The 17,669-nt window shown below is 42.5% G+C and overlaps 1 protein-coding gene across 1 annotated transcript in view; it reads right to left on the minus strand.

Moving 5' to 3' along the window:
- Window positions 1-17,669, minus strand: part of grik5 (glutamate receptor, ionotropic, kainate 5) — a 143,229-nt gene that overhangs the window by 18,942 nt on the left and 106,618 nt on the right. The window contains 9 exon segments of the mRNA XM_034102321.2: window positions 1,785-1,958; window positions 2,184-2,293; window positions 2,837-2,950; window positions 4,260-4,463; window positions 6,216-6,323; window positions 10,433-10,537; window positions 13,670-13,822; window positions 14,193-14,351; window positions 17,180-17,233. Coding sequence (XP_033958212.2) covers window positions 1,785-1,958; window positions 2,184-2,293; window positions 2,837-2,950; window positions 4,260-4,463; window positions 6,216-6,323; window positions 10,433-10,537; window positions 13,670-13,822; window positions 14,193-14,351; window positions 17,180-17,233 — 1,181 coding nt within the window.

Genomic DNA, 17,669 nt, shown 5'->3' on the forward strand with positions numbered 1-17,669 from the left:
TGCCTGTCAGCCTTCCATCGGGGCACAAACTTATCTCGTGCCCTCATTGGTCATGTGCGCGTTCCTGTGTGTTGGAGGAGGGGCTCTGTGAGGAAGTGGCAGATTTGTTCGGGCTGTGTATTTTCAAATTCTAGCGCACTCGAGCCGGTTTCTCAAAATGACCTACCCCACCTTTAAGTGTAAGTAAGAAATGGTGTCAGGTTTATAGGACTTACATACTGTAGACTAAAACAGGACAAAATACTCCAACACTTCTTGAATGGGACTCTCTTCTGACCTTTCTTGCATGTCTTCAAACTTTGTTCTAAAAGAAAATTATGTATTCCCTTTACTTAATAATGTTCCCCTATCCCATATCCCATATCTTGCTCAACTCAGTGTAATTTGCTCTTCCTGTCTTCCTCTACCCTTTATCTCCTTAGCTCTGAGCGATAATGTTATCCTGTACAGTGTGTGTGTGTGTGTGTGTGTGTGTGTGTGTGTGTGTGTGTGTGTGTGTGTGTGTGTGTGTGTGTGTGTGTGTGTGTGTGTGTGTGTGTGTGTGTGTGTGTGTGTGTGTGTGTGTGTGTGTGTGTGTGTGTGTGTGTGTGTGTGTGTGTGTGTGTGTGTGTGTGTGTCGGTCGGTCCTGCTGTTGCCACAGGACTATCATCAGGCTACTGTGGTGTTTCTGTGAGTGTAGCATTCTGTTTCGTGTGCCCGGTGCTCAGGGACTGAAATTCACTGCATGAGCGATATTTCAGCTTTATCCTGTTAAACTTTAAAATCTAAATGTCATCATCTCACACAGCGGATGTGCTAAGGAGAAGAGAAGGGAAAATGCATCCTCAAGGAAAAATGCAGTTTCTGATGAAGAACCAGTGGATTGCTTTAAACACAACGATGAAGAGAAATTAGGAATCTAGTGTGGACAGTAACAGTTTACCAAGTATCTGTAAAATGGCTGATCTTCCTATAATAATCAAAAGTAGGTTAAAGATCATGACATTGGACTTCATGTCGTTATCGGTATTTACTGCCCGCTTCTAATTATTTAATTTGGTAATTTGGTCTATTAGTCGTTTTATTATTTGAACGGATTTTATTGTATTTTATTACAATTTTTTAAATTATAGTATTTATTATTTATCTTAACTATTTTCACATTTCAGAAATCGGTTGCTCTTCTGTAACCCTTTGCTCATAAATACATGTTTTAAAAGGCTACGAGAAGCGCTTACACCTTTGACGCTTGAATGTTAAAACTCTGCAGATTGAATCTCAAACATCTAATTAAAGTAAAAATAAGCAAAAACAGGGATTTTAAACTGGTCGGCAGACAAACTTCAGAGGAAACTCTGAAACGAATAACTCCAATGTAATATAATATATCCATGGTCTAAGTTGGTTAAATCAATATTTGAGCGCATGAGCCGCTCTCTCTCAAACCCATTAACCATTGAATTAATTGTCAAACTTGTGAGTAGTATTAGGTCTGGAGCCGCTCCAAAGACAATGAATGTGAAACAGATTTTGTTGACTCAAAGTGTTTCGTTTTTTAAACCTTACTTAGATTTATTCTCTGTTTTCTCAGTTTCACATATACCATAACTATCGGACTATTCCTCAGGGTGCTCTCATTGTCAAAAATCTGTACCAATTCATTGTCAAAGCAGCATTTGGATACTTTGTACTGAAACATATGAGTTTAGCACTTTTTGGAAGTGGGAGGGACTTGTTCAGGATTACCTATATATTTTCACCGTAATAGACCACAGCAATAACATGTATGGACTGTGTAACTCACCACACCCCACTGACACATCTGGTGGACAGCGCTCTGGGCATTATCTCTGACCCCTGCTGCATGAAGCCTCCGATGGGGAACCACAGGCTGTTCCCCAGCGTGTACTGGTTCTCCAACACGTCCCTGCGCTCTCTGAGACACGGGTGAGGGTTGTACCACTCATAGGGGCTCAGCCTGGTGGAGAAACACAGAGGGGAATACAGGTTGAACGGCCTTGAGGTCAAACCGCAGTACAGGAATGCACCTCCCTCAGATCATTCAAGCCAGCACCAATCAGTCATTCGATCGCTGTCAGTCTGTCTGCGGGAGGTTGTGTTCGGGAGGACATGAGGATATCTGACAGGCAACTCGTGTTCGACATGACAAACGCCGACAGACTGTGTGAGGAAATGTATTGACCTTGCAGCCAGGAAGAGCACACAGCTGACAGCCAGGTAGGCGAGCAGCATGAAGAGCCACACGGCCGGAGAGAAGGGGTCGAGGAAGGAGAAGTAACCCGGCTTCCGACCCTGGTGCACGGAGGGAAGAGAAACAAAGTGAAGTGGAGAGATGGATGGAGCAGAAGAGACAGGAAGGTACAGTGTGTTAAAAAACGAGGTGTCATGTCTCTCACTGAGTGTCTCCTCTGCACCACAGGAGGGCAGTGTCCTTCACTGCACGCCGATAGTGAGTCTGCAGTGCTTTGAAACGCTAATGCTGCAATCCATAAACGCTCCGTTTCACAATGCCTTCTGCTGAAGAACACTTGGCTTGGACCCAGAAGCTCGTTAGCAGTGCAAAGCTGCCACTGGTACGGAGCTACGGAGCACTGACTTATTGAGCAATTTAAATTACACCTATACATTTCACAGTGGACACAGCGCACGCTACACAATCCTCGACTTCAACGATGGGATCAACTGTTATGTAAGATTCAGTCTGATTTCATAAGGATCCTAAAGCAAGTGTACAGTATCTCCCTGTCGGCTTAAGAGCAGCACAAACAGAGGAGATGGGATCTAACACAGGATCTGGAGAGAGTATCCCCCTGCAGACCCAGATAACACCCTCACCAGTTGAGCTCGGTACAAGATGCTGATCCCCAGGGTCATGAACGGCTTAGAGAAGTCGATAACTTTCTCTCTTTCTGATGTGATGGTGAAGCCCGCTACGGCCAGGTCTGCTTTCTGGAGGATTGACAAAGATAGAGAGGTGGTGAAGATAGTAGAGGAGGAGAGGGAAAGAGAGAGGCAGTGGTGGAGAGTCAGGGAGAAGTGGGCAGATACCGGCGTACAAATAGAAAGACACTCGACGCTGCACTGAAACATGAGAGCTGCAGCTCCATTTGAACATCAAACAAGGACAAATATATTGAACATAACATTACACTGAACACAGTATATACATTCAAAACCCTTCAATCTGAAAATAAGCTCCACATTTCATTTTTAGGATTGACTAGTGCAAAAAAGAGTGCTTCTGTATAACCTTTTTAAATCCTGGAAACCTGCGTGTCTGATTGGATGGTAACCATTTGATACCAGCTGTTCCTGACAGAGTTGAGGTCACAATGACAATGATGCTTGACGGCCTTTCTTATGTTACTATGGTGAGCTGATTCATGGAGTTTCAAAAGAGATTGACCGATACAATCCTTGAGCGGATTTCAATTTGGTGGAGCAGCTTGACTTTGTTTCTATTCGCCCCGTAGGACTTAAGGCGATGCCGAACATAAACTCATTGTTTGGTAGTTTTCAAATGTTGATTTCCAGAATGAAAAATGAAATGTTTGACTGCGGCACTTGAAAACACATTTGGAAAAACATCGAGGCGTGCACTCCCCCTCTGGCACAGACACTCACACATTACGCTCAAATAGGCTAATTGCGAGTACGCACTAGGTGGCCGGGCTGTGCACCTGTATGAGGTCTCTGGTCGCGCTGCCTCCCCTCCATCTCTTCCATTAAAAGCTAATTGATGAACATGGGCCGCTAATTAGAGCTGAGTGATCAGGCAGTGGGTAGGGCACGAGGGAGAGGAGCGTGGAGAGCCGGGGGAGCACCAGTGTGGCAGCCCCCACACAGGGACCACAGTCTGGTAATTGAAGTATACCGTATGGTAATTAAGCAGAGAGGGGCTCTCATTAGCCTGCTTCCACTACAGTGTCTGTCTGAGGCGCACTATGTTTGGACCGGGAAGCAAGGAGGGGGATAGTGTGAGGAAAAGATGGTGCAGACACATTTTAGGCAACGCAACCACTCTCTTTTGAGGAATTATCGAGTCAGCTTTTGTCCTAGATAAGAGTCTTGCTCCCCTCCGAGGGCAATTTGAGACATGTGAAGTTACAGCAGAGTTGTGGTTTGGGGCTACAGCGTGAGTGTGTGGGTGTGTGTGTCGAGCATACGTTTCTGTTGCTAGAGATACTGGTTAGAACATTTGAGCATGTTGCTGTGAGTATGTGAAACGGAAAGAGAGGGAGAGGGAGAGTGTGCCCACCCTGTTGATCAGCTCTCCAACCATGCCAGTCCAAGAGCCGTTGGGCTCTGGCGCCCCGTACAGCCCGTCGTCCACCAGCTTGATTCTGAAGGAGAATTTCAAGATGTCTGCCAGCTCCTTCAGCATGTCCACACAGAAGCCCTCGTACTGGTCGTTGCCCTGGAAGTCCTGGTAGTTCTCTCTGCGCATCACATATGGGTTCTCCTAAGCAAGGGGAAAAACACAAGGCGATCCAATCCAAAACTAACAGTATCGAATTTGAGCAAAGATTACTGACTCAAATGTAAGACTCAATGTTTCAAAGCGAATTCAATTATAACAAAAACAACTGTGTAAATAATAGATAGTTGGACATTTTGGGGAAATGGCTCTCAAGTAGAGAGGGATGAGGAGATCAATACCACTCTCTTACTTAGTCTGGAAACAAGGTGTACCCTGGCTCTATCAGATTGTTGGAGCTATATATCTCTTTATATTATGTAATAGTTTAATATTTATTTTATTGCTGTTTATAGTGTTTATTGTAAATGTATTCTTAGTTAGTGTCATAAGTTAAAGTAGTTTCTATGCTTTTATTTTGAAGGCATGTTTGGGCACCTGGTGTAATTGTATATATTGGAGACAGGTGGAGGTGGGAACAGAGCACCAGTAGGCAAACGGTTTTTTACCAGGGTGTTTCAAGCCACACAAAGGAAAGCCATAGGAACGGCTTAAGGAACGAGATATAGGAAACCTGTTCATTGTACTTTTATATTGGAATAAAATGCACAAATGGAGGTTCTTGTCTGGACTTGGATGATCACTGCCCTGCGTAAGATCCGCTAACTAGTGCCTCAGCGGCTGTTTTAGTTCTATAGGATTTTGGCCGCTACACAGATGTTAAAATCCACCTTTAAACATCACTAATGAACATGTTGTCGGTTTTATTTAAATCCATACAGTTTATTCTTTGAAATAAGCAAACTGACTATTTACCAGAGTGCTATCGATCTCGGTCAGAAAATGTAATGTAATAATTAAAATTCTCCAAATAGAGAACGATTGCATTAGGATTAGGAAGCACAAGTTGTATTGTTCATGCTTTTGATTTGATTATGTTTCCATATGTAACTCTGTCCAAAGCATTTTGAGTCATTACTCAAATTAAGTTATATGTATGTACAAAGACATTGGTTAAACCAGTCAGGAAGAGTCTAAACAAAAGGATTATAAACAGTTGCATTATGGGAAAAGTAGGATTTAGATGTTATTAGTGCTTAAGCAATACCTTGGTCTGAAAGACAGGATATCTTCCGAGCTGAACAATCACTTTAAAAGGTCTGCAAGCTTTCAGTAACATTTCTGATTGTATTTCAAGTGTTATTTCAGAAGGCTAGGACATAAGCAGAACCCCCCGAGGACACATGGGCACAAACCAAGTCAGTGAAATAGCTCTCTTGTTCGCATTGTATAACCAAAATAGATATATGTTTTGTGTATGTTTTAAAGGAATGTAGGATTATTCGTTGCCATATGATTTGTTATTTACCTAATTTTCCTAAAAAAGTATAATAATAGCAAGTAATCAAGCTTTGTCATTATTGTTACGTCAACAGTCATGTCAACAAAGCATATTTAATGTTTTATTTGAGCAAAACGCTGCAGAGGATTAAATGTAAGGGTTTTTAATATACATCCATGCCGACGTGGGGAAGATGGAGCAGCATCGTGTGAGGGATTTATTGATTTGCTGATGTGACATTACTCATATGGAAACCTGACAGAGACACCCTCGAAGTGTTCGGAGACTATGAGAGGTCCAATGTTCTGGCGGTTTGAATTCAGTAACACATTTCTCTCAGTGCTCTGTCAGCTTCTATGACAGCTACAGTGACAGCAAAATTAGCACAAAACAGCTTGAGCTGCGGCACAACAACATCCATGACCTCAGCAGCACGGGGGCAGGGGCTAACGTACCATTATGGTGGTGACGATGAGTGTCTTGTTGGCCAGCGTCTCCGAAACATTGATGTCCAGACTGGTGGAGTTCATTGCCAGGGTGTTGTTGGAGTACCAGATCCCGATCTAGCAGAGCAAGCAAGAGGAAATCCATGGCTGAAGTCGGACAAATACTGTGGCATTAAAGGGGCCCTAAAATGCTTTTTGGGGGTTTTCCCTTTCCTAAAGTATGTTATATGGGTTTTTGTGATGTAAATGGTGTGCAAAGGCTAAAATCCCAAGCCCCCCCCCCCTGCTTGAAACACCTCGATTGGACTCCTTTGTTTACTTTGGTAACACAATGACATCACTATGTAACTCTTGCGCTTCTATTAGCTAGCGCTCCAACTCATTGTACGTGATCGGCTAAGGGGTGGGACAAAATCTCAGCGGTTGACCAATCACAACAGAGCCGGCCAGCTAACCAATCAGAGCAGACTGGGCTCTGGTTTCAGACAGAGGGTGAAAAGAGGGGCTGCAGCTCAGGCAGTATGAGAAAAGTAAAGGCATTTTTTAACATTAAAGCATTTAAACAGTTCACAGTAGAGGGAGAGAATACAAATATGAACCTGAAAATGTGTTTAATATGTCCTCTTTTAGCTCTAACTAAACTGCAACCCTGTTACTGTAGTACACACCATGTGAAGAAAATAAGTATTTCAGTAGACCTTAGCACTATTAGTCTTTTTTACAAGGACCTTTGAATGTTGTATATTTTATTCAATGCTTTTGTATCCATATCGTTGCATACTGTATATGCATATTGACTTAATTCCCCCCATTGGAGTCATACTGTACTAGTACCATGCACAAAAGAAAATCCCTACTATCACAGGCAGAGCAATGATCTGGGAGGAGATGGCAAAATATAAAAAGCATTCATGAACGGGAGTTTCATTGCCATGTCTATTATCCTACTAACACCTTTCTTAAATTGCATAAAAAAACAGCTCACATATTTCCGTTTTATGGAGACAGTAAAGTCGCTAAGGTACATAAGTGTGTGATTACGACCTAACCGGTGTGTCGGGGTGGAACCGCAGCTCAGGGACACGTCTTTAGGAGATATTGCTGTACATTTTTCAATAGGTCAGACGGGAGGTAATGACTCCTCAGACAGAATCACAGTTTTTCTTTTACACTCTTTATCCTGTCCTGACATTTAAGAGTGGTCTTTTCCCTGTCAGCCCTCACCGCGTTGTCTACAGTGTAGATGCTGCTGTGCAAAGAGGTGGGCAGAGTTAAAATGGTAATTACCACTACCTAAAACTCTTAAGTCTGGCTGTAAGTACGGTTATCGGGTGCTATTTAGTGTTAGCATGGGAGGCAGTTGGCCTATAGCAGAACCCTGCAAAAAGTATTAAGGGAAGGTGAAGGGAAAGTGTTTCCTCCAGTCAATGAACCGCGGCGTAATTCCCTCAGCCTGAATCTGCAGTGATGTGTATACTTATGCCTCATTTAATCTTGACTTTGAAATGCATTTTGATATCTATCTTCCATCAACTTTCTTTCTAATGCTCACTGGAGGAGTCTGCGGAGACAGAATATTGCCACCGAAATTGTTCTTCACACCTCGTTGGTTGGGTCTGCCGACATTATATTTTGGTACCCCACGTTGACCAACTACCCTTAACAAATGCGTTGTGGCATGTAACTAGTACATCAAATAGATGCACAGACAGACAGGGGAGATCTGGTCCAGGAAATGTAATGAAAAGGATTTATTTTCCTTTAACAAATGAAAGGTCGAAGCCTTGAGCAAGAAAACACATTCTTGTCAGTACACGTGGTGGTTTGCTGCTAGAGCCTTAATTGGTCTGGTACGAGTAGGTGGCTATTATGCCTCTTCATTAATTGGGTTATTGTTACACTATGTTTTAATGTTTACCATTGCCACTGTTGTTTTCACATTCATGTGTTATATAGGTTTGTAAATGGTCTGCAAAGGCTTCAATCCAAAAGTTTCTCTCCCATGCACTCCCGCCTGCCTGAAATACCTCCATTAGACTCCTTTGTTTACTTCTGTAACATAATGACATCACTATGTCACACTCGCGCTGCTAATGGATAGCGCTCCGACACATTGTACGTGATAAGCCACGGGGTAGGACATGTCTAAGAGGTTGACCAATCACAACAGAGCCGGCCAGCTAACCAATCAGAGCAGACTGGGCTCTGGTTTCAGACAGAAGAGGTGCTGCAGCAAGAGAAGAATATAGAGCTTTTTGAACATTAAAGCATGTTAACATGTCACAGTAGAAGCTTTAAATACAAATGTGAACCTGAAAATTAGCAAATTATGTCCCCAAAATGTGTAGTTTTTAATCTAAAGACGTGTTTACCTCCATACAAATACTCTACGATGATTTATATTGATGATTTGGTCTTTCCCATAAAAATGTTAAACCCTGAAAAGGGCCTGGAAGCACATCTACTCTTTCTTACTCATTTGAACATCCTGGATCTATATCACAGGCCTGGCGCCCCACCCTCGTGTTAGGGTGACTGGTGAAAGAGCAGCGAAAAGAGAAAGCATCAGAGACATGCATCCGTATGTTTGAGCCTCAGTCAGACCCAGTTTCAGAGAAGTCTGCACTAAACACAGAAACTAGCAGAATCATCACAATGGTACTGTCGGTGTAATCTTTTATCCGTTTATGTTCTTTGTTATCTTGTCACAAAAAGAGGACAGGTGCTGAGCTGGAAATGAGTCATTATTAAAATAATATGTGTGCACTTAAGTGAACCTAAGTGAGCTTGTAACTGGCAGTGGCTGACACCGTGTCAGTGGTGGTGGTGAAACAAAGAATAAAATCAAGTGAGGTTTTTTTGGTGGAAAGAAGCTCCAGGGTCCGGCTTACATCAAAGACTGCACACCACCGTGTTTGCTGTCAAAACTTTCACCCTGCTAATGCAAACTCTCCCGTCTGTATCTCCAGTCCGCTCTGCACCGGAGGCTTCAGGTTTAACTATTGGCTTTAAAATGTGAGACACACCGAATGTATTTAAATGTTTAAAACTCAGATTGTATGGAAGTGCACAGAAAACTCCTCTTTCAGAATCTCTGTAGTTACAACATTTTGATACAAGTTAGGTCAGACCTTTTGGAGTAGATAACAACACAATGTGATCACAGCGCAGCAGTTTCTCTGTAAGGCTGTAGATATAAATATAGTTTATTGTTCCCAATGCAACTCAATGCAAATGATATTCTCTGTTCTGAACCTTGATGTATATGTACGATAACAATGTATACAAAGGATCGAGAATAGAAAATATCCTTTCAACTAAGGGACATTTCCTTACTGAAGAATAGCGCTGTCATAACAACACGAGAAGGTCGAGCTCCATTAAGCCTCTATATAAATAGTACATAGTATTAGAGGAGGAGAGATGTAGAAATATCTACCACTCTGTTCTGAGCTTGAGGCTGATTACCAACGCTGCTTCCTACAAATGAATGTCATAGTTTGTAGGCACGGGAAGAAAATAAACCAACCATGATGAAATTTGTGTATCTTTTGAAATCAGAAAACATCAAATCAACATGCAAGAAACAAACAACAAGAAAGAGAGCACTTGGCATGGGGTCAGCTAGAACATAAAAAAACACTTTTGGCGCAGTGGTTAGAGCGTTGATCATCAGATCAAGGGGCGTTGGTGAACTCCAGTTCGAAACCCGCCTCGGCCGCCACTGCGTCAGGCCGTTGTGTCCTTGGGCAAGACACTTTACCGCATGTGCTCCTGTGGGTAAAGTCCGCAGTAATGACTCTTACATGTCTAATATGTGTAATGTGTAATTGTAAAGCGCTTTGAGCACCTGTAAAAGCGCTCTAATAAAAAATGTAATGCATTATTATTATTATTATTAATAAGACTTAAATACTAAACAACTGCTTTAAAACGCAAGAAGTGAATGTATTTCAGTAGCCTTCAGATAAAACAGTTGTCACGTATCTGCAGCTCCAACATGACGCACATCGGATGGCAGGTTAAACTGCAGTGCCGACAGGTGCCACACATCACAGTAACTTCACAAAGTCAAATGTTTGGCTACTATCAGGGGAGCCTGCGATGAGGCTGTCCTCAGTATTAAACCGCGCCTCCGGCACAATGGATTCAGACGGGTGACCTGTAGCTAACCCAAAGCCTGGGGGCGTAAAACCTCTGCCGCATGATAATAGGTGACTCCTGACCTCTTTGTGGCCTCCTCTGTGCTTCTCCAGGATCCGCAGGGTGTAGTTGGTCCTCTGCCCTTTGCTGTTGAACTCCACACGCCCTGTCAGACCATCGTACTCCACCTGGCCCACGGAAAGAGCGAGGTAAGAAAGCACGAATGAGGACGGGAGGAAAGAAGAGAAACAAATATTGGAGGATTAAAACGGAGAATGGAAACTCCACACTTAATCACCTTCTGGTAAGGAAAGAATAAAATCTACAAGTTTAAACCAAAGTTGTGTCATTTAATAAATATGGCCAGATAACCCCGCAGCAATGTGTGCTAAAGAAACCCTTTTAAAACAGCAAGCACGTAATACAGGAGAAAGACAAAGGAAAGGGGAAGGTCTCAGCTAGGGAATTTACATTTTAGGGCTATTGAAATGTTGGCTATTAGGTTCAAGGTTCTTTATTGTCAAACTGACATAGCTACAGAGTAATTATGTCGTTGAACATTTTAGGTCACAGGCTTCTCCAACAATGCAACACAATAATACAGATAAGCAAACAATATTAAAATATACTATATTAAAAGTAATACAAAAAGAAAAATAGTTTTAAAAAAGTGAGAAACAAAACCTAAGATCCATATGATAATCACCTGACGATGGTCAAAGTGACACCCTTCTGTCTGACAACATTGAGTAACTTGGCGTGCATTTAAACTGTGAGAAATTCAACCGTAGGCAGAAAGTTACAGTGAAATATATGAGACTTGTGATAAATGTCTACAATAGAAACTATCGTTGCAATATTAATCAAATATATGCACTCATGCAATATCCTCGTAGTAGTTGGCACAATATGTGAACATATCATTCTGAATTAAGTATTGTAAAGCCGCAGAGAAAATCCCAATATCGCAATTGCAATATATGTCAAAAATATTCACAGTTTTCCAAATCCTGCAGCCCTAGTAGAAACAATGAGAATAAATGCTGGAAAAGAAACAGGCAATCTTCTTTACAAAGCCAAATATGTTTCTTCCTACTATCTATCACGATTAGGCCGACAGGTGCGATCTCCAGCGAAAAGAGAGGGTGAGAAACAAGAAGGCGCTATAGAGGAGGAAGTGTGTGAGGATGCAGCAGACAGGGGTGATCAGTTTTGGCTCAACTAGGAGAGAGTGAGTGAGCGAGGCTCAGAGAGAGAGTCAACAGCTCGCTAATAAGACTCAGAACGGCACCTCACAGACTCTCCTCTCCAGAACCCAGGTGCTGGCACTGTTAGCGAGATCTGTGATGAATGGCACGGCGCTGAAGATGGAGCACATCGTGATGTTGACTAACAAAGGCAGATGTCAGGCGATGGGATGGAGGCAGTGAGAGATGGGTTTCGGGCTGCCTTGACAACAGGTAGTCAATGAGACAAGTGCACAGACGACCGGTGACGGGAGATGACAAACAGTAACAAGAGACAGAGGTTACATGCAAAGTGAGATGACACAGAATGAAGCTGTGCTGAAGTGAATAATGATAAAGGCAATTAAGAGATCATTAATCCACCACAGCTGATTGGGGATAATGGTTTGCGTGATTTTTCAAGTAAAAATGTCAAAATATTTGCTAGTTCGTTGATGTACAGATGTATTTCTCTGATTTATATGTTTTTTGCTGCTGATGATGATGATAAGGAAATCATTATTACCCTTATTACCAACTAATCTGCCTTTTAATTTACAGAAAGCAATCAATTGGCTTTTCTATTAACCTGTTAAGCCCTGAGCCTGTTTTCCAGGTCTCAGGCTCGAAAATGACATTCCCAGAACAAATGACTATAACTTCACTTCTAAAAGGGGTACATTAATAATCTTTTTTCTCAAAGCAAGGATAAACCTGTGAGTTAGATTTAGAAAAGTCAGAATCAATATAATTCTTTTTTATTTTAAAGTAAATTTAGATTGAACATAGTAAACATTTTTAAATTATAGTGTCCAAAACAAAACATGACTTATAGTGAAAACCATCCTTGAATGATGGGATAGTAGAATAAAAGCTTTAGGAATCCAAACTACAACATATAATAAGTACCCTGTATTAAGATTGATGCAAAACAAGTGACATTTTACTTTTTTAGAGAGGTTTACAAAAACAAAAACACTTCTGGGGTCATTTGGGTGCATTTTCCATATCTCTGGCCCCCCTCGTTCGATTTTGATGATTGACATCTCTTTTTAACCGTTAGAGCCAATAGAATCGAGGGGACGTTCCTCAAATCCATCTAAACATTACCCATTGGTGAACGAGTGCTGCGCAGCCAGAATACCCCGGAACCGGAAGCTGCGATACACTCTGGTGGCTTTCATTAGCAACTAATATGAAATCTCCGTTTTTGACATAAAAATGGAATGATGGATTAATCATTTCAAAGTGACAGACACATTGGATTAACCTTCAGCTGCGTTTTTTATCGTTTTAATGCCATTGAACACGATTTTTGATCAGAATAACAGCTAAGGTGAGACAATCTCCCGTGAATGCTCCGTAAAGCTACGTGTTTGCTTCTCCTGTCGCGAGTTCTGATCGCTCAGTGATGATACTGATACCTATAGAATCTGTGGAATCTCAGCTTTAATCAGATATCTAGTATGTGCAGTTACGATAAGTAATAAGGGTATTTTTACCTTGAGTTCTGTGCGTTAGCATTTTTTCGCTCAGGGCTCATTTAGACGCTTCTTGTGAGACTTGTGTTTTGTTTCGGTAAAAATGGTTCGTATTGTCAGTTAGCTGAGTTTCTTCCCGTTAAATGGGTACGACACATTAATAGGTCTTTAAATATTAAGAAGCCCTGAGACACAGTTTTGTGAAAAACTACCCGCAGGAACCGGATTAGGGTGCTCTCGGTTAAATGTATAAAAATGTCGTTAAAAATCACAATTCTTTTGGACTCCAAGGTTTTTCAAAGGTTTTGCTTTAACCAATATCGTTTACTATCACATACCATGTTAGAATCTGGAACCAGCAGATTTGGCTTTTTTGTTTGAAAAATGACTACAAATTTATAAATTATCAAAATATTTGCAATTACATTTTGAAAGACGTGAAAAGATCAAAAGGTATTTTCACTATATTCTAGCAAGTGTGGACATCTAAAAACCAATGTAATTGCATTGAACTAAGACTTACTACATGTGCTCCTTCCTTACCCATGTTTCTCATGATGTAATTGTGTGCATGCGTGTGAATTTGCGATTTTACAACACATCGAGCGATTACCATGCGCAGGTAGTTCATCAGACTGGTCCCGTGTTGCCAGATCTGAGGCGAGGAGCAGCTGAGCGGCTTCACTCCGATTTCCTGACTGCGGTTCAATTCCCTCACGGCCCCCACCACCACATGCACCGCATCAAACATCAGCGCTGACGAGAGCTGTGGAAGAGGAGACAAGAGAGTTACGAAGGGTGAAAAAGGCAAAATGGGGGAGGGATGGAAACCCAGCGTAGAGAGACGTGAGTCAAGAGAGACGAGCAGAGATGTGCGAGTTCAGATGATTGCATGTTTAACAGGGAAGGAGAGAGAGAGGGGGGAGAGATGTGAGGTAAACCAGCGGGGAGGAAACACAGATGGATACATCAATACCCATTAAGTACAAGCAAAAGACTAGCTGCATCTCTTTAAGTGCTCCATGAATCAGTGTGAGGAATAAAGTAGCTTAATATTTGATGTGGCGCACAAACAAAGCTTTGAAAATGACTTCTAAATGTGCACATGTATGAGTGCAGAGCGCCGTGAGACTCACCGCCGGCCCGGGGTACGTCAGGTCACATCCCTCCCTCCACGAGAGATTCAAGCTCCGGATAAACTCCAAGTAGAAGGGATGGGTGGTGTTAAACATGGAGAAGCCCACGATGTTGGACTGCTCATCCACTATGTCATCCAGTCTCAGGAGCGGGAAGTCCTGGGGACACGAGGAACCAGAATCCCTTTATAATAATACACGTATTTTGTAAGCGCTTTTACGGGTGCTCAAAGTTGCTTTACAGAGGTAGTGGAAAGGAAAAGGATTATACATAGTAAAAATCACATTAAAATCAAGCAATAAAACAACAATCTTTATGTAACGTTTTATCTTTTTTTAGCATATTGTTTATTATATTATAACTTTTTTAACGCATGTAAGATATGCAACATTAACGGCCCGTCCACACAGCGGCGTGCGTTGACGCTTGCCGGCGGGCGTGTCTGACACTCGACCAACAACCAATCACATGAATCTCCCGCCCCTGACACACAAGCAGCGGTTTGATTGGCTAGAGCTTGTACTGGCATATGATTCGATTGGCTGACGCTTCTGCCGAGGCGTCAAAAGTTGAACATTGCTCAACTTTTGCAGCGAGCCACGCCAGCAACGCTCCACGTCGCTTCCCACGATGCAGTTCGGCACCATTCAAAGTGAATGGGCGGAAGCGTTGGAAGATTCAACGCACGCCGCTGTGTGGATGGGCCGTTAGCTGTCTGTGGCTCTTTCCTGCTGTAACGCTGCAAAGTCCCCTCTGTGGGACTAATAAAGGTATTCTGATTCTGAACAATCACACATTCAAAGTTAGTTTGAAGAGGTGAGTCTTTTGTACGTTTCTTTTGAAGAGGTGTTACGGTGAGTGAAGCAAGCAGGACCCAAATGCAGCTGAAAAAAGCCTTTATTTCAAGGATGAAATAAAAATAACTTGGACAAAACAGAACTCTCACCGGTGAACTCAGTCACCAACAAAAGACGAACCAACACTGAACACAGGAAGAGACAAAATACAGGGAGGGGTAATCACAGGACGAGAAACACAAGGGCAACAGGTGAACACAATCAGACAACTAGACACACCAGGGAAACTAACGACAGGGGAAAACACAGAGAGAGGGACCAGACAATAAACCAGGAGGAAAACATGACAGGGAGAACAGCAACACACCCAAACCTAGACATACAAAACGTGACAGAACACACTAATCCTGACAGAAGGTGGTGAGGTCAGTGCCGTCTCTGATGGGTTGTGGGAGTGAGTCCCAGAGCAGGGAAATGTACAGTGTGACAGCAAGAGAGATATAGCAGATAAAAGGCAAGGAATAATAAAGTAGCTAACATGTTAATTATAGAAAAAAAAGCACACATTAGACATTTTTTGTTTTCATCCATGGCTAAACAATCCGGAGCAGCATTTAAATCGGTAAGTGAACATATTAACGTTTGATATACTATAAAAAAGGATGTTTTGCACATGAAAATTATCATAGTTATTGGTTATTACTCGTCTATTATTATTATTATTACTATTAGAATCAGAAACAGGTTTATTACCGGGTAGGTTGAGACGTACGAGGAATTTGACTTGATGTCATGGTGCATACATAAAAGTAAAACAAAAATGTAAAAACACAGATAGATAACTATTTCAGGAAAACTATAATAACATTAAAAAATATAGTAAAAATATTTAAACAGAAATAGAATGGAGTAAAACATTGAATAAAATGTGGCAGACAAAAAAAGAAAACAGATATTATGGACATTGTGTGCATTGATATAATGATTATGATATTGCTTATTACTCCTCTGGGGGTTTGCAGAGAGAGACAGAACATTCCGGTGAGTGACAATGTTGACAGTGTGAGAATCTGAGTGCAGAAGAAACCCACTGTGCGAGGAAGAGTGAGATGAGTAAAGAAACGGAGGCAACAGGGGGTGACAACATCTAATCTCTGATGGAGAGAGAGAGAAAAAAACAATAACATACAGACAGAGAGGAAAATGGGAAAACAGAGATACAGGGGGGGGGGGGGGATGTTGATGGAAATGACTCCAGTAGTTCTTCACAGAAATATACACACAAGACGTGGCTTCTAGCACATCAGGTGGAGAGAACGCACGGCAGAAAGTGACACATTCATTCAATATGGTGGGAGGGGAGCGTATCAAAGAGGCAGATGAAAAACACCAGAAGCGCAGAGAAGGTGGCGGGTGGCAGAAGAAGAAAGGGCGCATCACATCTGTCATCACCTTCACCGGCTCAGACCCCTTTTTTCTTTGCTATCCTCCTCTGCACTTCCACATCTTTTTACAGGGTGTTCACTTCTCAGATCTCTCCCTTTCCTTCCCTCCACCGAAGCTTCATGTCCTCTCTCTGTCACCTCTCCCTTTATCTCACACTATGCTCAGCGCTGCCCACTGTCGTAGCAGCTTTGAAATCAGCTGTGGTCTAGAGAGAATTATGAGTTAGGTAACAAACGTACAGCAACACAATATTCGTATTAAAGATGTCGAAGATCTTTTATACTTGCAAGTACGACGTCTCACCAGAGAGCACGTACTGTTCGGAGTGAAACAGGCTCTCCTTTATAGGAGGACATCACAGCTTAGTTACATTACAAACAACATTTGGTCAGGCCAGCTGAGACCCCCTGGCACTGTGTGCAAAACTCACACCCTACACAGAGCAAAAGGGATGCAGATAACACCTTATCCTAGCTTCCTTCCCCACATCCTATCTCCTAATGGATGTCATAAAACCCCCTGGTCCAAACACATCTGTTCTACACACACATTGAAAAGGTCCCTTCCCACGCTATGACCTAATCAGAGGAGCAGTTTATGTTAATACATTTGATTTCACAATTTCCATAACACCACCCATAAGGGGACAGAGGAGGAGGAGGAGGAGGAGGAGGAGGAGGAGGAACAGGGGATAACGAAAGGAAGGAGAAGTTCAAAGAGAGGTAGAATTGGGAAGCTCTTACCATTGTGGTGAGGATGTACTTGTAAAAGGCAGTCGTCATCCCCAGCTCTGACGCCTGTGGACCAAAGAGAACGACAGAAAACATTGAAGATGAGGGAAGATTGATGAAGGGAGCGATGGAGACAGTTTGGGGGAAAGTAGGAGGGAATGTTGCGAGGAGAGGGAGCATACGTTAATCACAGTTTTACATCATCCGGCTAACACTCGGACATTTCGCCGAGGGCGGGCAGCCGCTCCGATGTGCCCGGTGAAAACATCCCATGCACATTCAAACTGTGACTCACTGCGCCGGCACTACAGGCCCTACTATGAATCAGAACGCGCCGGGGTAACGTCAGCGCCGCGTCCCAGCCAAAGATGTTCTTTTGTCATATACTTTCTTAAGAGCGCAAGATTGCATCCGGCAGACATGCATATGTGTTCCCAATGCAGCCCTGGAGGGCAGGGAAGGTAACGACATGCAGCCTTTGAGAGAGACGTGTTATTGGTAT

Source organism: Pseudochaenichthys georgianus, chromosome 16 (assembly GCF_902827115.2).
Source record: "Pseudochaenichthys georgianus chromosome 16, fPseGeo1.2, whole genome shotgun sequence".
Taxonomy (NCBI): domain Eukaryota; kingdom Metazoa; phylum Chordata; class Actinopteri; order Perciformes; family Channichthyidae; genus Pseudochaenichthys; species Pseudochaenichthys georgianus.